At 42.9% G+C, this 23,711-nt stretch overlaps 1 protein-coding gene across 5 annotated transcripts in view; it reads right to left on the bottom strand.

Moving 5' to 3' along the window:
* Positions 1–23,711, bottom strand: part of EFR3A (EFR3 homolog A) — a 147,738-nt gene that overhangs the window by 58,494 nt on the left and 65,533 nt on the right. For all 5 annotated transcript variants that reach the window (XM_077271245.1, XM_077271244.1, XM_077271246.1 and 2 more), the window contains exons 9-11: positions 8,846–8,924; positions 7,428–7,563; positions 3,124–3,288 (exon numbers count right to left, since the gene is read on the bottom strand). In XM_077271245.1, coding sequence (XP_077127360.1) covers positions 3,124–3,288; positions 7,428–7,563; positions 8,846–8,924 — 380 coding nt within the window. The remainder of the gene's footprint in view (positions 1–3,123; positions 3,289–7,427; positions 7,564–8,845; positions 8,925–23,711) is intronic.

Raw genomic sequence — 23,711 nt, 5'->3', positions numbered from 1 at the left:
TAACTAGTGGGGCAGTTTTATAGGTTGGGTCGTTACGGACGCGGCGATACTAAATATGTGTACTTTTATTGTTTTTTTTATTTTATTTAGATAAAGAAATGTATTTATGGGAATAATATTTTATTTTTTTTTTCATTATTTTGGAATATTTTTTTTTTTTTTTTTTTTTTTTACACATTTGGAAATTTTTTTTTTTAACTTGTTTACTTTGCCCCAGGGGGGGACAATACAGATCGGTGATCTGCCAGTTTGCATAGCACTCTGACAGATCACCGATCTGAGGAAAGTGCAGGCTGCTTCACAGTGCCTGCTCTGAGCAGGCGTCTGTGAAGCCACCTCCCTCCCTGCAGGACCCGGATCCGCGGCCATCTTGGATCCGGGTCTGGGAGCTGCAGGGAGGGAGGTAAGACCCTCGCAGCAACGCGATCACATCGCGTTGCTGCGGGGGGCTCAGGGAAGCCCGCAGGGAGCCCCCTCCCTGCGCGATGCTTCCCTGCACCGCCGGCACATCGCGATCATGTTTGATCGCGGTGTGCCGGGGGTTAATGTGCCGGGGGCGGTCCGTGACCGCTCCTGGCACATAGTGCCGGATGTCAGCTGTGATAATCAGCTGACACCCGGCCGCGATCGGCGGCGCTCCCCCCGTGAGCGCCGCTGATCGCGTATGACGTACTATCCCGTCGGCGGTCATACGGGCCCACCCCACCTCGACGGGATAGTACGTCGGATGTCAGGAAGGGGTTAATGAATAAAGAGCAGTATTATAGTGGTTATATTTTTGTACATAGGAACAGTATTATAGTAATATTCTTGTAAATAGGCACAGTATTATAGTAGTTACATTCTTGTACATGGGGAGCAGTATTATAGTAGTTACATTCTTGTACATAGGAGCAGTATTATAGTAGTTATATTCTTGTACATGGGGAGCAGTATTATAGTAGTTACATTCTTGTACATAGGAGCAGTATTATAGTAGTTATATTCTTGTACATAGGGGCAGTATTATAGTAGTTACCGTATTTTTCTGACCATAAGACGCACTTTTTTTCCTCCAAATTTGGGAGGAAAGTGTGGGTGCGTCTTATGGTAGGGATGTAGCATGTGGGGAGGGGGGCAGCAGCTAGTGGGATCGCACTGTTATCCCACTTCAGGAGGCAGAAAAATGTCCCCACTGCCGGGAATCAGCTGCTGGGGAAACCATGTGGTCCCGATGATTAAGTGCAGTGAATATTCATTAGCTTCTCCCCGCCCACCTATCAGCTGAGCGGTGAGCCGGGAGCAGCAAATGAATACTGCACTTAAGCAGCCACACACATGGATTCCTCAGCGCTGATTCCTGCAGCAGCTGGGGAGATCCATGTGTCCGGGGGAGGAGGAGGCAGCAGCAGGGTCCGGGGGAGAGGAGATCGCTGCCTACCTTCCTGGGCTGGATGCTGAGTGCTGTGCAGGAGGACCTGTGATGATGTCAGAAGTAGGCGGGCTGGAGCATCACATGGCAGCACAGAGCCCTCCCTCTTCTTGACATCTTCACAGGTCCTTCAGACTCCAACACTAGAATCTGCTGGCTTCCATTACCTGTGCTGTGGAAAGGCAATAAGAGGGAGAGCTCTGTGTGTGCAGCCATGGGATGCTTTTACCTCACCACAGTGTGGCTGGCTGCCACAATTAAGAGGTTAGTCTTTACAAAACACAATAAAGCACTCTGCCACTCCTTTGGTGAACTATAACTCCCAGCATGTCATAGGATCTGCAGGACATGCTGGGAGTTATAGTTCTCCCATGGGATTTTAAAGCAGCACTCCAGTGTTATTTTGCAGTGCTGGAGTGGTGCTTTCAATATAAGCCCTGCGCCCCCATTCTTATACTCATCCTCCAGCATCTTCATATAGTACTTCACAGACACCATACTGGTCCCGCAGCTTCCAACATAATAACATACTATTATATATAATAACACCACATATAATAGTATGTTATTAAATATTTTACAATTTTTGCTTCAAATATTTTTTTCCCTATTTTCCACCTCTAAAACCTGGGTGCGCCTTATAGTCCGGTGCGTCTTATAGTCTGAAAAATACGGTATATTCTTGTACATGGGGCAGTATTATAGTAGTTATATTCTTGTACATAAGAGCAGTATTATAGTAGTTATATTCTTGTACATAGGAGCAGTAGTATAGTAGTTATATTCTTGTACATAGGAGCAGTATTATAGTAGTTATATTCTTGTACATAGGGGCAGTATTATACTAGTTATATTCTTGTACATAGGGAGCAGTATTATAGTAGTTATATTCTTGTACATAGGAGCAGTATTATAGTAGTTATATTCTTGTACATAGGGGGCAGTATTATAGTAGTTATATTCTTGTACATGGGGGCAGTATTATAGTAGCTATATTCCTGTACATAGGGGGCAGTATTATAGTAGTTATATTCTTGTACATAGGAGCAGTATTATAGTAGTCACATTCTTGTACATAGGAGCAGTATTATAGTAGTTATATTCTTGTACATAGAGGGCAGTATTATAGTAGCTATATTCCTGTACATAGGGGGCAGTATTATAGTAGTTATATTCTTGTACATGGGGGCAGTATTATAGTAGCTATATTCCTGTACATAGGGGGCAGTATTATAGTAGTTATATTCTTGTACATAGGAGCAGTATTATAGTAGTTATATTCTTGTACATAGGAGCAGTATTATAGTAGTCACATTCTTGTACATAGGAGCAGTATTATAGTAGTTATATTCTTGTACATAGGAGCAGTATTATAGTAGTCACATTCTTGTACATAGGAGCAGTATTATAGTAGTTATATTCTTGTACATAGGGGCAGTATTATAGTAGTTATATTCTTGTACACAGGGGAAGTGTTATAGTAGTTTTATTTTTGTTCATGGGGGCAGTTTTATAGCAATCATATTCTTGTACATAAAAGCAGAATTATAGGAACATTTTGTCTATGAGGAATCATATTGTATTACTATTGATTAATGTTTAAACTAAATGGTTTATACAAAATATAATAACCACACAAAATATCATGAAATATTCCACGAAAACAACAAAGCACATAGTAGTATAATAGGACAAGGTTATTTAAACTTTACCAATAGTCTGAATAATGGCATTCTGAACGATGCGCTCATCGCTTTCTTTAGAGCTGGAACTAAAGACGGCACTGCCTGCAGAACTTCTTCGATCCCCTAGCTCAAAGTCAACGCTCAGTGTCAAATGCTTCAGAAGGGTGTTGAACACCTCCAGCACTGTAGGACCTGGGAGATAGAGAAGATCATGTAATGTGACCCTGCATTACAGCAACTTAAATATAAAGAAAAAAATTACCGATAGTACAGAAAATACAATAATACAAACAAAAAAAAATAAATACGTATGAAATGAGGACAAAATCTGTACAGTCACTGAACCAGCAGAGAATAACGAACTCTGAAGTCTGCAGAATTATGAGTGCAGCTCTGGAATGTGTTACAAGTAGTAGCTCAGGATCAGTACAGGATCTGTAATGTAATGTATGTACACAGTGACTGCACCAGCAGAATATTGAGTGCAGCTCTGGGGTATAATACAGGATGTAACTCAGGATCAGTAATGTAATGTATGTACACAGTGACTGCACCAGCAGAATATTGAGTGCAGCTCTGAGGTATAATACAGGGTGTAACTCAGGATCAGTAATGTAATGTATGTACACAGTGACTGGAGCAGAATAGTGAGCGCAGCTCTGGGGTATAATACAGGATGTAACTCAGGATCAGTAATGTAATGTATGTACACAGTGACTGGAGCAGAATAGTGAGCGCAGCTCTGGGGTATAATACAGGATGTAACTCAGGATCAGTAATGTAATGTATGTACACAGTGACTGCACCAGCAGAATAGTGAGTGCAGCTCTGGGGTATAATACAGGATGTAACTCAGGATCAGTAATGTAATGTTATGTACACAGTGACTGCACCAGCAGAATAGTGAGTGCAGCTCTGGGGTATAATGCAGGATGTAACTCAGGATCAGTACATGATAAGTAATGTAATGTATGTACACAGTGACTGCACCAGCAGAATAGTGAGTGTAGCTCTGGGGTATAATACAGGATGTAACTCAGGATCAGTAATGTATGTATGTACACAGTGACTGCACCAGCAGAATAGTGAGTGCAGCTCTGGAGTATAATACAGGATATAACTCAGGATCAGTAATGTAATGTTATGTACACAGTGACTGCACCAGCAGAATAGTGAGTGCAGCTCTGGGGTATAATGCAGGATGTAACTCAGGATCAGTACATGATAAGTAATGTAATGTATGTACACAGTGACTGCACCAGCAGAATAGTGAGTGTAGCTCTGGAGTATAATAGAGGATGTATTTAATTTTAAATTGCAAAAAATATCAAGAAAAAATGTAAACATGTGAACATAGTTCAGCACAAGGAATATGAGGCAGGGGGCATAACAGACATTGTTCTCCTGCGCCCCTAATACTAGGACTATTTTGGGAGCACATGAATGTTTTTCTATCATTTGTACATCAATACCAATAGTGTGATAACTGCCTTCTACAGAAATCCATGAAAGCATAAAAAAAAGAATAGCATGCAATGTTCCTGGCTTCTGTACATGACACCTTAAAAGTCTGGGAACAGATGATCATGTAATCTAAGCACTGAGTACATTGTTAACTTCAAGGGAAAACAAAAAGGATAAAAAGAAACGACAAACACAAAACTAAAAGCACACAGGCAATGTGACAGAAAAAGAGGCAACACAATTTTACAAAAGCAAGTGAAAAAAAAATAAAAAATAATAATAATAATAATGCTCATTTTTCTTTTCTTCACCATCTCTTGAACATGATGACCAGGGAAAAAAAAGGTTTGTAAGAAGTTGAGCCCTGACTGCTTATTAGTTTTTGCCTCCGGTGTATATTATAGGAATCATTCCTAACAGTAGATGGATGGTGATCATGTCTTCATGTGCCGCGGCGTCACAAGCTGTGCTCATCCTGCAGCCGGATCAGGACATTTTCTGCATTTAGCTGCACCTTGGGTTTCTATGAATCATCCTCTGGGCGAGGGAAAGGATGATATAGTCAGACGCAGGCAGTGAGAGGAGCGTCAGGAAATCTTATTTTATTAACGTCAATGTAAGCGCTGGGACCTCAGGGATTTTTTTACTTTAATGACTCCACATAATATTATTCATGCAATAAATGGAGGTGTATAAATCACGAAAATTAAGGATCGGCTTATCTTGGGCCTTAAAAGGAAAAGCGATCAGAAAATTGCCTATAGTTTAAATTATTATTATTATTTTTTTGTGAAACACATTTTTTAAAATATTGTTTTTCCTTCCAATCACTGTAATAAAACATTTCAGAAACATGACAATTTCTATACTGCTCTCTAGGCCTTATATAAGACTCACTCTTCCTGTTCTGTATAGATGACTTTTCAGCAGCCCCATTATCATCACAGAAAGGATCACAATGACAGCGAACACCTTTATATACAGCAGATATCTATTGTGTTTGGTGGATCCTGTGTTATCTACTGTATATAGAGGTGTTATCAGTCATTGTACAGGAAGAGGAGGTGAGCTGTGACATCACCTATTGTGAATGGTGGGTCCTGTGTTATCTACTGTATATAGAGGTGTTATCAGTCATTGTACAGGAGGAGGAGGTGAGCTGTGACATCACCTATTGTGAATGGTGGGTCCTGTGTTATCTACTGTATATAGAGGTGTTATCAGTCATTGTACAGGAGGAGGAGGTGAACCGTGACATCACCTATTGTGAATGGTGGATCCTGTTATCTACTGTATATAGAGGTGTTATCAGTCATTGTACAGGAGGAAGTGAGCTGTGACATCACTTATTGTGAATGGTGGATCCCGTGTTATCAGCTGTATATAGAGGGGTTATCAGTCATTGTACAGGAGGAGGGTACTTATGCCTCAGCGAGGACAAATAAGTGTATAGTGCCCCCGCACGCGCAGGTGAGCATGTACTGTTTGTTTTTTTAACTTTTACGCTGGTAACCAGGGTAAACATCGGGTTACTAAGCGCGGCCCTGCGCTTAGCAACCCGATGTTTACCCTGGTTACCCGGGGACCTCGGCATCGCTGGTCGCTGGAGAGCGGTCTGTGTGACAGCTCTCCAGCGACCACACAGCGACGCTGCAGCGATCGGCATTGCTGTCGCTATCGCTGCAGCGTCGCTTAGTGTGACGGTACCTTTAGGGTTGTGATTATGGTTTACTATGGATAGGGTTGTGATTATGGTTTACTATGGATAGGGTTGGGATTAGGGTTAGGGGTGTGTTGGGGTTAGGGTTGGAGTTAGAATTGAGGGGGATCCACTGTTTAGGTACATCAGGGGGTCTCCAAACGCGACATGGTGCCACCATTGATTCAAGCCAATTTTGCGTTCAAAAAGTCAAACGTTGCTCTCCCTTCTGAACCCTGCCATGCGCCCAAACAGAGGCTTTCCCCCACATACAGGGTATCGGCGTACTCAGGAGAAATTGCTCAACAAATTTTGTTGTCCATATTCTCCTGATACCCTTGTGAAAACAAAAAAAAAAATGGTTCCAAAGTAAATTTTTTGTGAAAAAAGTAAAATGTTCATTTTTTTTTTCCTTCCACATTGCTTTAGTTCTCGTGAAGCACCTGAAGGGTTAATAAACTTCTAAAATGTGGTTTTGAGCACCTTGACGGGTGCAGTTTTTAGAATGGTGTCACTTTTGGGTATTTTCTATTATATTGACCCCCAAAACTCACTTCAAATGTCAGGTGGTTCCTAAAAAAAAAGGTTTTGTAAATTTTGTTTGAAAAATGAGAAATCGCTGGTCAACTTTGAACCCTTATAACTTCCCAACAAAACAAAAAAAAATGTTTCCAAAACTGTGTTGATGTAAAGGTGACGTGTGGGAAATGTTATTTATTAACTATTTTATGTGACACCACTCTGGGGCACAAAAATTAAAAGTTTGAGAATTGTAACCAAATTTTGCCAAATTTCAGTTGTTTTCATAAATAAACGCAGGTTATATCGAAGAAATGTTACCACTAACATGAAGTACAATATGTCACAAAAAAACATCCTCAGAATCACCAGTATCCGTTGAAGCGTTCTAGAGCTATAACCTCATAAAGGGACAGTGGTCAGAATTGTAAAAATTGACCCGGTCAATAAGAACCAAATAGACCCTGCCACTATGGGGTTAATATTCTTTGTATCCTATTACAGGGAAGTTCTCTAGAGTTGAGATAGAAAGAAAAAGGGGGTCACCATTTATTGGGTATCACAGTGTGACGATAGAATACCACGCAGCTGTAATGCTTGTGTGATAGTGACGGATGACAGCACTGAGATCACTCGCCCATCTTCTTACCAATAGACCCTTTTGCAGCAATAGCCACGGCCTCCAGGAGAACCTGCACGATTCCAGCTCGTATCCGAGGAGAATCCCTCTTATGTGAATCCAGGTGGCCGAGGATCTGCTGGATCACATGATGAGAGTACTGCGCCTACAATATACAGAGAATACAGCGTTATCTGCGTCATTACCAGCAGGATCGCACACGGCCCACAACAATACTAATGATGATTCTAGGACCTTATGTTTGCCAATAATTTGTCACCCAGGCCCAGAGGCGGCTCACCCGGGCCAAGAGGCGGCTCACCCGGGCCAAGAGGCGGCTCACCCGGGCCAAGAGGCGGCTCACCCGGGCCAAGAGGCGGCTCACCCGGGCCAAGAGGCGGCTCACCCGGGCCAAGAGGCGGCTCACCCGGGCCAAGAGGCAGCTCACCCGGGCCAAGAGGCAGCTCACCCGGGCCAAGAGGCAGCTCACTCGGGCCAAGAGGCGGCTCACTCGGGCCAAGAGGCGACTCACTCGGGCCAAGAGGCGACTCACTCGGGCCAAGAGGCGACTCACTCAGGCCAAGAGGCGGCTCACTCGGGCCAAGAGGCGGCTCACCCGGGCCAAGAGGCGGCTCACCCGGGCCAAGAGGCAGCTCACCCGGGCCAAGAGGCAGCTCACCCGGGCCAAGAGGCAGCTCACTCGGGCCAAGAGGCGGCTCACTCGGGCCAAGAGGCGACTCACTCGGGCCAAGAGGCGACTCACTCGGGCCAAGAGGCGACTCACTCAGGCCAAGAGGCGACTCACTCGGGCCAAGACGCGGCTCACTCGGGCCAAGATGCGGCTCACCCGGGCCAAGAGGCGGCTCACCCGGGCCAAGAGGCGGCTCACCCGGGCCAAGAGGCGGCTCACCCAGGCCAAGAGGCGGCTCACCCAGGCCAAGAGGCGGCTCACCCAGGCCAAGAGGCGGCTCACCCAGGCCAAGAGGCGGCTCACCCAGGCCAAGAGGCGGCTCACCCAGGCCAAGAGGCGGCTCACCCAGGCCAAGAGGCGGCTCACCCAGGCCAAGAGGCGGCTCACCCAGGCCAAGGGGCGGCTCACCCAGGCCAAGAGGCGGCTCACTCAGACAAAATGATTTGCAATTTTTTTTTTCTTTGTCTTGTGGTATTCACTGACATTTTGACGAAAATAATTAAAATGGCGCACGTGGTTCATGAATTATGCACAAAATAAAAAAAGATGCTCTTTATTTCTGTGACCTTTTAATGCAAAAAAGTTGTATTTTTTGGCTAAAACATAGCAAAATTTGCATATAAATATCAAAAGTACATAAAATCACTCCAGGAGAACGCCGCACAGGTCAGGAATGTTTGCGTCAGACAGGAAATCTGACAGACCATGAAATGTGATGGTTTCAATCCGGCCTAAAAAGAGGAATAACATTACTCACCTGAATAGAGTACATGATAATCTTAAAGCAAGAAACTGCAAACTCATTGGATTCCCACAGCTTGTGATGGTCTAAATGCCTGCAAAATAAAGAAATAAAAAAAGAATAAGGTATCTATTGAAGTTGGAAGATCATAAAACGGGCTCAGTATTGCAATTTAAGGGTTAAAAGTTTTTCATAACTTTTTAAACTTAGTAATTTACTCTAGTCTTTAAAGGGGCAATCTGTCTCTGCCTACTTGCGCATCAGGAGTTGAGCAGTGGCGATGTTGTCACGTCTACATATCGGCAGGCTTGGATGCGTGAGTGGCAGGTATCATGCACTGGTGCGAATAAAAAGGAGAGGTGCGTAGTAACATAGGCTGTTTGTGCAAGTGAGTGAGCCACTAGACATCTGTGGATGACTCCTGAGGATCACCGGCAATGCTCACCTCCGGATGCGGAAGAAGCTGCAGCCAGATTACACCTTTCATATACTCCAATCAAGTATACAGACCTCTTTACTTCCCCTGACAGCGCATTGAGAGTGTAATCTCAGAAGCATTAGCTTAGAGCAAGCGGTAAGGCTATGTGCACACGAAGGAAATGTGGTGCAGAATTTTCTGCGCTAAATCTGCATCTCCTGGCAGAATCCGCAGGTGCCTTTTTTATGCGTTTTTAGTGCAGATTTTATTTCTATAATGGAGGGGTGCAGAAACGCTGCAGAACTGCACAAAATAAGTGACATGCACTTCTCTGAAATCTGCAGCGCTTCTGCGCAGATTTTTCTGCACCATGTGCACAGCTTTTTTTGTTTTTTCACATTGATTTACATTGTACTGTAAATCACAGTGCAATTCTGCAGCGTTTCTGCTGCAGAAAAATCTGCTGCATATCTGCACCAATTCTGCACTAAATCTGCATCGTGTGCACATACCCCAAAGTGTTGTAGTGTGTGACTGCTGAAGACAGTGATTGACCGCAGTGGTCAGTTAACAAATTTGAGGATTTCAAGCGATAAGAAATGGATTAATTCTTTGTTTTATACCACTCTGCTAACCAGAGCAGGTTTTCTAAAATTATGGAAATCTCCTTTAAAATAATAATTAAAAAAAAAAAAAAAAAAAATCGATCCGCCTAGAGTCACGACTAGTGGGAGCATGATTTATACTAGTAAGTGGGCTCCCTCTAGTGGTGGCTGCAGGTACAAGAATTTGGGCCTTTCACCCCATGTTTATAAAGGAGGATTTAGATGACACGGTCAACCCTGACGCACACTGGTCCTCTGATGCATCGGCTTCAATCACTGATGGAATACCATAACACAAGTCCTATTTCGGCTGGAAACAGTGTTCCTCCTTGTGAACACACATGACTGCTTCTCTCACATGGCAGGCACAGTTAAGTATAAATCCAACCCACTTTTTGATTTATTGCCGTTCTGTATGTCTGTGCTATGGTAGCTGTGCTTTTTTTTGCCTTTTCTTCTTTACGGAGAATGTCAGTAGATACAGTACCGTCCACAAAGTAGGAACAGCTTGTATCATTGAGGTGTAATGAGATTCCTTCTCCCTGTGGGAAGGATGCAGAATCTCTAGTCCGGAGCCTCTCTGTAGCACAGTTACCATGCCACTTAATTAAGTTACAGCTACCGTGCTCCATCGTTATAGCACGCGCACAAAGCCCATCGCACAGGTCCAACTCATTAGACATTGTTCGAAAAGAGCACAGGAAAGCCGGCGACCTAGAGAATGAACATAGAGGGCTGTGCAAAAGTGTTAGGCAGCTGTGGGAAAACTTCTGCAGAGGGAGAATGATTCCAAAATAGAAGAAGTGTTTACCAATTCTCAAAATGTAAAATGAAGGAACAATACAGAATTCTAAATCCCATCGATACTTGGTGACCGCCCGTCGCCTCCATCATTTCTCGGTTACTTGTTGTTCCAAGCATCTTGGAGACCTGACCCCTGATCTTCTGTCACTTGTGCAGATCCGTCTGTCTCTTCATGTGATCCCAGACAGACGGCATGATGTGAGATCAGGGCTCGTAATTTTGGATGAAATTATTCATTTTACCACATATTGTATGAAATGTTAAACTACAAAAATGCAATTCTGCCATAATTTGCTTTTTGTTTTCCTTTGGGGGAGGGGGAGTAAACGGCGTTCATGGTGCTGCAAACAGCGACCAGGAAACATGATTGGATACAGATTAATGGAAATACTGCGATTCTAAACTTGCTTTAAAATTGTTTTTCCTATTTACAGTGGGTACGGAAAGTATTCAGACCCCTTTTAAATTTTTTACTGTTTCATTGCAGCCATTCGGTAAATTCAAAATAGTTCATTCTTTTTCACATTAATGTACACTCTGCCCTCATCTTGAAAAAAGAAGAAATGTAGAATTTTTTGCAAATGTAATAAAAAAGAAAAACTGAAATATCACATGGTCATAAGTATTCAGACCCTTTGCTCAGACACTGATATTTAACCCCTTCACCCCCAAGGGTGGTTTGCACGTTAATGACCGGGCCAATTTTTACAATTCTGACCACTGTCCCTTTATGAGGTTATAACTCTGGAACGCTTTGACGGATCCCAGTGATTCTGACATTGTTTTCTCGTGACATATTGTACTTCATGTTAGTGGTAAAATTTATTCGATATAACTTGCGTTTATTTGTGAAAAAAATGGAAATTTGGCGAAAATTTTGAAAATTTTGCAATTTTCCAACTTTGAATTTTTATGCCCTTAAATCACAGACATATGTCACGCAAAATACTTAATAAGTAACATTTCCCACATGTCTACTTTACATCAGTACAATTTTGGAACCAAAATTTTTTTTTGTGACGGAGTTATAAGGGTTAAAAGTTGACCAGCAATTTCTCATTTTTACAACACCATTTTTTTTTAGGGACCACATCTCATTTGAAGTCATTTTGAGGGGTCTATATGATAGAAAATACCCAAGTGTGACACCATTCTAAAAACTGCACCCCTCAAGGTGCTCAAAACCACATTCAAGAAGTTTATTAACCCTTCAGGTGTTTCACAGGAATTTTTGGAATGTTTAAATAAAAATGAACATTTAGCTTTTTTTCACACACAATTTATTTCAGCTCCAATTTGTTTTATTTTACCAAGGGTAACAGGAGAAAAATGGACCCCCAAAGTTGTTGTACAATTTGTCCTGAGTACGCTGATACCCCATATGTGAGGGTAAACCACTGTTTGGGCGTATGGCAGAGCTCGGAAGGAAAGGAGCGCCATTTGACTTTTCAATGCAAAATTGGCTGGAATTGAGATGGGACGCCATGTTGCATTTGGAGAGCCCCTGATGTGCCTAAACACTGAAACCCCCCACAAGTGACACCATTTTGGAAAGTAGACCCCCTAAGGAACTTATCTAGATGTGTGGTGAGCACTTTGACCCACCAAGTGCTTCACAGAAGTTTATAATGCAGAGCCGTAAAAATAAAAAATCATATTTTTTCACAAAAATGATCTTTTTGCCCCCAATTTTTTATTTTCCCAAGGGTAAGAGAAGAAATTGGACCCCAAAAAATGTTGTGCAATTTGTCCTGAGTACGATGATACCCCATATGTGGGTGTAAACCATTGTTTGGGCGCATGGCAGAGCTTGGAAGGGAAGGAGCGCCATTTGACTTTTCAATGCAAAATTGACTGGAATTGAGATGGGACGCCATGTTGCGTTTGGAGAGCCCCTGATGTGCCTAAACATTGAAACTCCCTACAAGTGACACCATTTTGGAAAGTAGACCCCCTAAGGAACTTATCTAGATGTGTTTTGAGAGCTTTGAACCCCCAAGTGTTTCACTACAGATTATAACGCAGAGCCGTGAAAATAAATTCTTTTTTTTTTTCTCAAAAATGATTTTTTAGCACCCAGCTTTGTATTTTTACAAGGGTAACAGAATAAATTGGACCCCAAAATTTGTTTTCCAATTTGTCCTGAGTACGCTGATACCCCATATGTGGGGGGGAACCACTGTTTGGGCGCATGACAGAGCTCGGAAGGGAAGGAGCGCCATTTGGAATGCAGACTTAAATGGATTGGTCAGCAGCCGTCACGTTGCATTTGCAGAGCCCCTGATGTACCCAAACAGTACAAACCCCCCACAAGTGACCCCATATTGGAAACTAGACCTCCCAAGGAACTTATCTAGATGTGTTTTGAGAACTTTGAACCCCCAAGTGTTTCACTAAAGTTTATAGCGCAAAGCCGTGAAAATAAAAATTCTTTTTTTTTTTTCACAAAAATGATTTTTTAGCCCCCAGTTTTGTATTTTCACAAGGGTAACAGGATAAATTAGACCCCAAAAGTTGTTGTCCAATTTGTCCTGAGTACGCTGATACCCCATATGTGGGGGGGAACCACTGTTTGGGTGCATGACAGAGCTCGGAAGGGAAGGAGCGCCATTTGGAATGCAGCCTTAAATGGATTGGTCTGCAGGCGTCACGTTACATTTGCAGAGCCCCTGATGTACCCAAACAGTACAAACCCCCCACAAGTGACCCCATATTGGAAACTAGACCTCCCAAGGAACTTATCTAGATGTGTTGTGAGAACTTTGAACCCCCAAGTGTTTCACTACAGTTTATAACGCAGAGCCGTGAAAATAAAACATCTTTTTTTTCCCACAAAAATGATTTTTAGCCCCCCAAATTTTTATTTTCCTAAGGATAACAAGAGAACTTGGACCCCAGAAGTTGTTGTTCAATTTGTCCCGAGTACGCTGATAACACATATGTTGGGGTAAACCCCTTTTTGGGCGCACGGGAGAGCTCGGAAGGGAAGGAGCACTGTTTTACTTTTTCAACGCAGAATTGGCTGGAATTGAGATTGGACGCCATGTCGCGCTTGGAGAGCCCCTGATGTGCCTGGACAGTGGAAACTCCCCAATTCTACCTGAAACCCTAACCCAAACACACCCCTAACCCTAATCCCAACGGTAACCCTAACCACACCCCTAGCCCTGACACACCCATAATTCTAATCCCAACCCTAATCCAAACGTAAATGTAATCCAAACCCTAACCCTAACTTTAGCCCCAACCCTAACTTTAGCCCCAACCCTAACTTTACCTCCAACCCTAGCCCTAACCCTAACCCTAAACGTGACTGAAATACGTGGCACTGAAATACGTGGCACTGAAATACGTGGCACTGAAATACGTGGCACTGAAATATGTGATACGTGGCACTTAAATACATGGCACTGAAACACGTGGCACTGAAATACGTGATACGTGGCACTGAAATACGTGGCACTGAAATACGTGGCACTGAAATACGTGGCACTGAAATACGTGGCACTGAAATACGTGGCACTGAAATACGTGGCACTTAAATACGTGGCACTGAAATATGTGATACGTGGCACTGAAATACGTGGCACTGAAATACGTGGCACTGAAATACGTGGCACTGAAATACGTGGCACTGAAATACGTGGCACTGAAATACGTGGCACTGAAATATGTGATACGTGGCACTGAAATACGTGGCACTGAAATACGTGGCACTGAAATACGTGGCACTGAAATATGTGATACGTGGCACTTAAATACATGGCACTGAAACACGTGGCACTGAAATACGTGATACGTGGCACTGAAATACGTGGCACTGAAATACGTGGCACTGAAATACGTGGCACTGAAATACGTGGTACTAAAATATGTGGCACTGAAATACGTGATACGTGGCACTGAAATACGTGATACGTGGCACTGAAATACGTGGCACTGAAACACGTGGCACTGAAATACGTGGCACTGAAATACGTGGCACTGAAATACGTGGCACTGAAATACGTGGCACTGAAATACGTGGCACTATGACTGTCAGAAAATGTTCATTAAACGGTTAGGGGTGAGGTTAGGGGTAGAGTTAGGGTTAGGGTTTGGATCCCTTTATCACCTTGATGGTGGTGGGTGGCTTTTCAGTGTGTTTTCTGTTTTTTTTTTCGAAAAAATGCATGCGTTTTTAACGCAAACAAACGCATGTGCTTAAAAACGCAAGAAAATACTGCAGGTTGTATTTCTGAAAATGAACGCATGCAGAAAAAAACCGCATGCGTTTGAAAACGCGACCAAACGCGTACAAAAAAACCGCATGCGTTTTCAATGTTAAATATAGGGAAAAAACGCATGCTTTTTTTTGTGCAAAAAACGCTGCAGACAAAAACGCAAGTGTGAAACCAGCGACGCTTTTTATAGCAAAAAAGTTTTTGCGTCTCCACATTTTGAGACCTATAATTTTTCCACATTTTGCTCCAGAGTCATGTGAGGTCTTGTTTTTTGCGGGACGAGCTGACGTTTTTATTGGTAACATTTTCGGACACGTGACCGTTTTTGATCGCTTTTTATTCCGATTTTTGTGAGGCAGAATGACCAAAAACCTGCTATTCATGAATTTCTTTTGGGAGAGGCGTTTATACCGTTCCGCGTTTGGTAAAATTGATAAAGCAGTTTTATTCGTCGGGTCAGTACGATTACAGCGATATCTCATTTATATCATTTTTTTATGTTTTGGCGCTTTTATACGATAAAAACTAAAATATAGAAAAAATAATTACGGTATTTTGGTATCGCTTTATTCTCAGGACTATAACTTTTTTATTTTTTTGCTGATGATGCTATATGGCGGCTCGTTTTTTGCGGGACAAGATGACGTTTTCAGCGGTACCATGGATATTTATATCAGTCTTTTTGATCGCGTGTTATTCCACTTTTTGTTCGGCGGTATGGTAATAAAGCGTTGTTTTTTGCCTCGTTTTTTTTTTTTTTTTTTCTTACGGTGTTACTGAAGGGGTTAACTAGTGGGGCAGTTTTATAGGTTGGGTCGTTACGGACGCGGCGATACTAAATATGTGTACTTTTATTGTTTTTTTTTTTTTATTTAGATAAAGAAATGTATTTATGGGAATAATATATATTTTTTTTTATTATTTATTTAGGAATTTTTTTTTTTTTTTTACACATGTGGAAAAATTTTTTTTTTACTTTTTTACTTTGTCCCAGGGGGGGGACATCACAGATCATTGATCTGGCAGTGTGCACAGCACTCTGCCAGATCGGCGATCTGCTGTGCAGGGCTGCAGGCTTACCAAGCGCTTGCTCTGAGCAGGCACTCGGTAAGCCACCTCCCTCCCTGCAGGACCCGGATGCCGCGGCCATCTTGGATCCGGGACCTGCAGCCAGGAAGGAGGTAGGAGACCCTCGCAGCAACGCGATCACATCGCGTTGCTCCGGGGGTCTCAGGGAAGCCAGCAGGGAGCCCCCTCCCTGCGCGATGCTTCCATATACCGCCGGTACACTGCGATCATGTTTGATCGCGGTGTGCCAGGGGTTAATGTGCCGGGGGCGGTCCATGACCGCTCCTGGCACATAGTGCCGGATGTCAGCTGCGATATGCAGCCGACACCCGGCCGCGATCGGCCGCGCTCCCCCCGTGAGCGCCGCTGATCGGTGATGACGTACTATCCCGTCGGCGGTCATACGGGCCCACCCCACCTCGACGGGATAGTACGTCTGATGTCAGGAAGGGGTTAATAAGTAACATTTCCCACATGTCTACTTTACATCAGTACAATTTTGGAACCAAAATTTTTTTTTGTGACGGAGTTATAAGGGTTAAAAGTTGACCAGCAATTTCTCATTTTTACAACACCATTTTTTTTTAGGGACCACATCTCATTTGAAGTCATTTTGAGGGGTCTATATGATAGAAAATACCCAAGTGTGACACCATTCTAAAAACTGCACCCCTCAAGGTACTCAAAACCACTTTCAAGAAGTTTATTAACCCTTCAGGTATTTCACAGGAATTTTTGGAATGTTTAAATAAAAATGAACATTTAACTTTTTTTCACACAAAATTTATTTCAGATCCAATTTGTTTTATTTTACCAAGGGTAACAGGAGAAAATAGACCCCAAAATTTGTTGTACAATTTGTCCTGAGTATGCTGATACCCCAAATGTGGGGGTAATCCACTGTTTGGGCGCATGGCAGAGCTCGGAAGGAAAGGAGCGCCATTTTACTTTTCAATGCAAAATTGACTGGAATTGAGATGGGACGCCATGTTGCATTTGGAGAGCCCCTGATGTGCCTAAACATTGAAACCCCCCACAAGTGACACCATTTTGGAAAGTAGACCCCCTAAGGAACTTATCTAGATGTGTGGTGAGCACTTTGACCCAACAAGTGCTTCACAGAAGTTTATAATGCAGAGCGGTAAAAATAAAAAATCATATTTTTTCACAAAAATGATCTTTTCGCCCCCAATTTTTTATTTTCCCAAGGGTAAGAGAAGAAATTGGACCCCAAAAATTGTTGTGCAATTTGTCCTGAGTACGCTGATACCCCATATGTGGGTGTAAACCATTGTTTGGGCGCAGGGCAGAGCTCGGAAGGGAAGGAGCGCCATTTGACTTTTCAATGCAAAATTGACTGGAATTGAGATGGGACGCCATGTTGCATTTGGAGAGCCCCTGATGTGCCTAAACATTGAAACCCCCCACAAGTGACACCATTTTGGAAAGTAGACCCCCTAAGGAACTTATCTAGATGTGTGGTGAGCACTTTGACCCAACAAGTGCTTCACAGAAGTTTATAATGCAGAGCCGTAAAAATAAAAAATCATATTTTTTCACAAAAATGATCTTTTCGCCCCCATTTTTTTATTTCCCCAAGGGTAAGAGAAGAAATTAGAGCACAAAAGTTGTTGTGCAATTTGTCCTGAGTACGACGATACCCCATATGTGGGGGTAAACCACTGTTTGGGCGCATAGCAGAGCTCGGAAGGGAAGGAGCGCTATTTTACTTTTCAATGCAAAATTGACTGGAATTAAGATGGGATGCCATGTTGCGTTTGCAGAGCCCCTGATGTGCCTAAACATTAAAAACCCCCACAAGTGACACCATTTTGGAAAGTAGACCCCCTAAGGAACTTATCTAGATGTGTTTTGAGAGCTTTGAACCCCCAAGTGTTTCACTACAGTTTATAACGCAGAGCCGTGAAAATAAATTCTTTTTTTTTTTCACAAAAATGATTTTTTAGCCCCCAGTTTTGTATTTTCACAAGGGTAACAGGATAAATTGGACCCCAAAATTTGTTGTCCAATTTGTCCTGAGTGCGCTGATACCCGATATGTGGGGGGGAACCACTGTTTGGGCGCATGACAGAGCTCGGAAGGGAAGGAGCGCCATTTGGAATGCAGACTTAAATGGATTGGTCTGCAGGCGTCACGTTGCATTTGCAGAGCCCCTGATGTACCCAAACAGTACAAACCCCCCACAAGTGACCCCATATTGGAAACTAGACCCCCCAAGGAACTTATCTAGATGTGTTGTGAGAACTTTGAACCCCCAAGTGTTTCACTACAGTTTATAACGCAGAGCCGTGAAAATAAAAATTATTTTTTCACAAAAATGATTTTTTTAGCCCCCAGTTTTGTATTTTCACAAGGGTATCAGGATAAATTGGACCCAAAAAGTTGTTGTCTAATTTGTCCTGAGTATGCTGATACCCCATATGTGGGGGGGAACCACTGTTTGGGCGCATGACAGAGCTCGGAAGGGAAGGAGCGCCATTTGGAATGCAGACTTAAATGGATTGGTCTGCAGGCGTCACGTTGCATTTGCAGAGCCCCTGATGTACGCAAACAGTACAAACCCCCCACAAGTGACCCCATATCGGAAATTAGACCCCCCAAGGAACTTATCTAGATGTGTTGTGAGAACTTTGAACCCCCAAGTGTTTCACTACAGTTTACAACGCAGAGCCGTGAAAATAAAAAATCTTTTTTTTCCCACAAAACTTATTTTTTGGCCCCCAGTTTTGTATTTTCCCAAGGGTAGCAGGAGAAATTGGACCCCAAAAGATGATGTCCAATTTGTCCTGAGTACGCTGATACCCCATATGTTGGGGTAAACCCCTGTTTGGGCACACGGGAGAGCTCGGAAGGGAAGGAGCACTGTTTTCCTTTTTCAACGCAGAATTGGCTGGAATTCAGATCGGATGCCATATCCCGTTTGGAAAGCCCCTGATGTGCCTAAACAGTGGAAACCCCCCCAATTATAACTGAAACCCTAATCCAAACACACCCCTTACCCTAATCCCAACAGTAACCCTAACCACTCCTCTAACCCAGACACACCCAACCCTATTCCCAACCGTAAATGTAATCCAAACCCTAACCCTATCTTTAGACCCAACCCTAACTGTAGCCCCAACGCTAGCCCTAACCCTAGCAATAACCCTAGCCCTAACTCTAGTCCTAACTCTAGCCCTAACCCTAACCCTAATGGGAAAATGGAAATAAATACATTTTTTAATTTTTTTATTTTTCCCTAACTAAGGGGGTGATGAAGGGGGGTTTGATTTACTTTTATAGCGGGTTTTTTAGCGGATTTTTATGATTGGCAGCCGTCACACACTGAAAGACGCTTTTCATTGCAAAAAATATTTTTTGCGTTACCACATTTTGAGAGCTGTAATTTTTCCATATTTGAGTCCACAGAGTCATGTGAGATCTTGTTTTTTGCGGGATGCGTTGACGTTTTTATTGGTAACATTTTCGGACACGTGACATTTTTTGATCGCTTTTTATTCCGATTTTTGTGAGGCAGAGTGATCAAAAACCAGCTATTCATGAATTTCTTTTTGGGGAGGCATTTATACCGTTCCGCGTTTGGTAAAATTGATAAAGCAGTTTTATTCGTCGGGTCAGTACGATTACAGCGATATCTCATTTATATCATTTTTTTTATGTTTTGGCGCTTTTATGCGATAAAAACTATTTTATAGAAAAAATAATTATTTTGGTATCGCTTTATTCTCAGGACTATAACTTTTTTATTTTTTTGCTGATGATGCTGTATGGTGGCTCGTTTTTTGCGGGACAAGATGACGTTTTCAGCGGTACCATGGTTATTTATATCAGTCTTTTTGATCGCGTGTTATTCCACTTTTTGTTCGGCGGTATGATAATAAAGCGTTGTTTTTTGCCTCGTTTTTTTTTTTTTTTCTTACGGCGTTTACTGAAGGGGTTAATTAGTGGGCCAGTTTTATAGGTCGGGTCGTTACGGACGCGGTGATACTAAATATGTGTACTTTTATTGTTTTTTTTATTTTATTTAGATAAAGAAATGTATTTATGGGAATAATATATTTTTTTTTTTCATTATTTTGGAATATTTTTTTTTTTTTTACACATTTGGAAAATTTTTTTTTTACTTTTTTACTTTGCCCCAGGGGGGCACAATACAGATCGGTGATCTGTCAGTTTGCATAGCACTCTGACAGATCACCGATCTGCGAGAAGTGCAGGCTGCTTCACAGTGCCTGCTCTGAGCAGGCTTCTGTGAAGCCACCTCCCTCCCTGCAGGACCCGGATCCGCGGCCATCTTGGATCCGGGTCTGGAGCAGGCAGGGAGGGAGGTAAGACCCTCGCAGCAACGCGATCACATCGCGTTGCTGCGGGGGGCTCAGGGATGCCCGCAGGGAGCCCCCTCCCTGCGCGATGCTTCCCTGCACCGCCGGCACATCGCGATCATGTTTGATCGCGGTGTGCCGGGGGTTAATGTGCCGGGGGCGGTCCGTGACCGCTCCTGGCACATAGTGCCGGATGTCAGCTGCGATATGCAGCTGACACCCGGCCGCGATCGGCCGCGCTCCCCCCGTGAGCGCGGCCGATCGCGTATGACGTACTATTCCGTCCTTGGGAAGTAGGGCCCACCCCACATGGACGGAATAGTACGTCTAATGACAGAAAGGGGTTAAGTCACATGCTGTCCATTTCCATGTGATCCTCCTTGAGATGGTTCTACTCCTTCATTGGAGTCCAGCTGCGTGTAATTAAACTGATAGGACTTGATTTGGAAAGGCGCACACCTGTCTATATAAGACCTCACAGCTCACAGTGCATGTCAGACCAAATGAGGATCATGAGGTCAAAGGAACGGGCCAAGGAGCTCAGAGACAGGATTGTGGCAAGGCACAGATCTGGCCGAGGTTACAACAGAATTTCTGAAGTACTCAAGGTTCCTAAGAGCACAGTGGCCGCCATAATCCTTAAATGGAAGAAGTTTGGGAGCACCAGAAGTCTTCCTAGACCTGGCCGTCCAGCCAAACTGAGCAATCGTGGGAGAAGAGCCTTGGTGAGAGAGGTAAAGAAGAACCCCAAGATCACCGTGGCTGAGCTCCAGAGATGCAGTAGGGAGATGGGAGAAAGTTCCACAAAGTCAACTATCACTGCAGCCCTCTACCAGTCAGGCCTTTATGGCAGAGTGGCCCGACGGAAGCCTCTCCTCAGTGCAAGACATATGAAAGCCCGTATAGAGTTTACATGAAGGACTCCCAGACTATGAGAAATAAGATTCTCTGGTCTGATGAGATGAAGATAGACCTTTTTGGTAATAATTCTTAACGGTATGTGTGGAGAAAACCAGGCACTGTTCATCACCTGCCCAATACATTCCCAACAGTGAAACATGGTGGTGGCAGCATCATGCTATGGGGGTGTTTTTCAGCTGCAGGGATAGGACAACTGGTTGCCATTGAAGGAAACATGAATGCGGCCAAGTACAGAGATATCCTGGATCAAAACCTCTTCCAGAGTGCTCTGGACCTCAGACTTATCCGAAGGTTCACCTTCCAACAAGACAATGACCCTAAGCACACAGCTAAAATAACAAAGGAGTGGCTTCAGAACAACTCTGTGACCATTCCTGACTGGCCCAGCCAGAGCCCTGACCTAAACCCAATGGAGCATCTCTGTAGAGACCTGAAAATGGTGTCCACCAACGTTCACCATCCAACCTGATGGAACTGGAGAGGATCTGCAAGGAAGAATGGCCGAGGATCCCCAGATCCAGGGGTGAAAAACTTGTTCCATTATTCCCAAGAAGACTCATGGCTGTACTAGCTCAAAAGGTGCTTCTACTCAATACTGAGCAAAGGGGCTGAATACTTATGGCCATGTGAGATTTCATTTTTTCATTTTTAATAAATTTGCAAAAATTTCTATATTTCTGTTTTTTTCTGTCAAGATGAGGTGCAGAGTGTACATTAATGAGAAAAAAAAATGAACTTTTTCGAGTTCACCAAATGGCTGCAATGGAACAAAGAGTGAAAATTTTAAAGGGGCCTGAATGTATGTGTGTGTGTGTGTGTGTGTGTGTGTGTGTGTGTGTGTGTGTGTGTGTGTGTGTGTGTGTGTGTGTGTGTGTGCGCTTATATATATATATATTTATTTTTTTGATCTTTTTATATAAGGGGTTTACTGTCAAAACGTGCTACATTTTACCTGCGGGCAGCTAGGAATGGATATGATATCACTAAATTAAACTATTAATGGGACCATTAAATATGACAATCGCTCCAACTACAAACAATGCTAGATCTGGAAATAAAAAAATAGATCAGCAAGCAATAATTTTATAGCCGCAGTGATATCGGTTTATCTTCAGGTAAATGTTACCCTTGGAAACAAAATGACAGGCTAATACCACGGGGTAAAAAGGGCGTCATTTTGATCAATAAAAGGCGGACATCACATCCTGTGGGACATAATCAATAATCTAACTTGACAGAGTGGATACCAATTATTTTCAGGTCTTAAGGCTTAACATGGCAGTAACTAGAATTTACCAGTCATTACCCAGGAAAACCTGAACAGGGAATACTACTCAAAAATATTTTTTAAGGACTTTTACCCCAAAAGGAAAAAGAAATATTAATACGGTGTGTTTTTTGAAAATCCATTGGACAAATCTGATTTATTACTACAGGGAGGACTCTTGTTCTGGATCCTTACGAGCCAGTGGAAAACAGCAAACGGCAGCAACTAGTCCGTGTGTTAAGAGCACTACTTATGGATTTCAATTTGTGTAATTCCTAATTTCCCCTGTTGGAGCGCTCCAGAGAGATTGATCAACTTAGATTACACGTGATTGCTGGAGGTCTCTCTGTATCATATTACAAACAAACAAAAATATACCTCTCACATCCTTATTTACATACTTTCATCCCCCTCAGAACCACTGTCTTTCTGTGCCCCTGTGGCCAGACTGATGGGCTGTGTCGCAAAATCCATTTTTTGGTTCTCTGCCTGAAAATAGTCAAATTCTATTACATGTAATCTACAGGTTTATCACTCCCTCTTGCGCTACATCATCACCATCAAATCTCCTTTCAGGTTTGGTAACAGTAAATATAGTCTCTAGTAAGTTGTTTAATCAGTCTCCTCACCCTCCTGGCAGCAGTACATATAGAGCATAGTAAATACTCAGTCAGTCAGTCAGTCTCCTTCACCCAGTGGCAATTACAAATAAAGTACCCATAAAATTGCCTTTTTACTTCCCCTATAGCAGCTGAATATTTTATAGCAGCTGAATATTTTTTCAATGTGAGTTCCACAATCAGTCTCCATCTTCCTCTGACAGCTGCAAATAAAGGCCTTCGTAAGTTCTCAGCCTCCTTCCCTTTCTGGCAGATCTACATATTGCCCAAGGCCAATTTCCAGTATGTCATTTTCCCGCTCTACCAAGTCATGAATATCCTGTAGGATGCCAGATTACGTTATGGAAGTTATAAATATAGACCCCAGTAAGTTACACACGTGGTCAAAAATGATTAGTACCCCTTGGTTAATGACAGAAAAACCCACAATGGTCACAGAAATAACTTGAATCTGACAAAAGTAATAATAAATAAAAAATCTCTGAAAATGAACAAATGAAAGTCAGACATTGCATTTCAACCATGCTGTGAAGAAACCAGATTATATCTTAATTACCAAGACGACTGTTTTTGCAAACCAAGAAGAATTGACTTTTTTATCTGTATATTGGC

The sequence above is a fragment of the Ranitomeya variabilis genome, chromosome 6 (assembly GCF_051348905.1).
Source record: "Ranitomeya variabilis isolate aRanVar5 chromosome 6, aRanVar5.hap1, whole genome shotgun sequence".
NCBI lineage: Eukaryota > Metazoa > Chordata > Amphibia > Anura > Dendrobatidae > Ranitomeya > Ranitomeya variabilis.
This window is presented reverse-complemented; position numbering and strand designations above follow the sequence as displayed.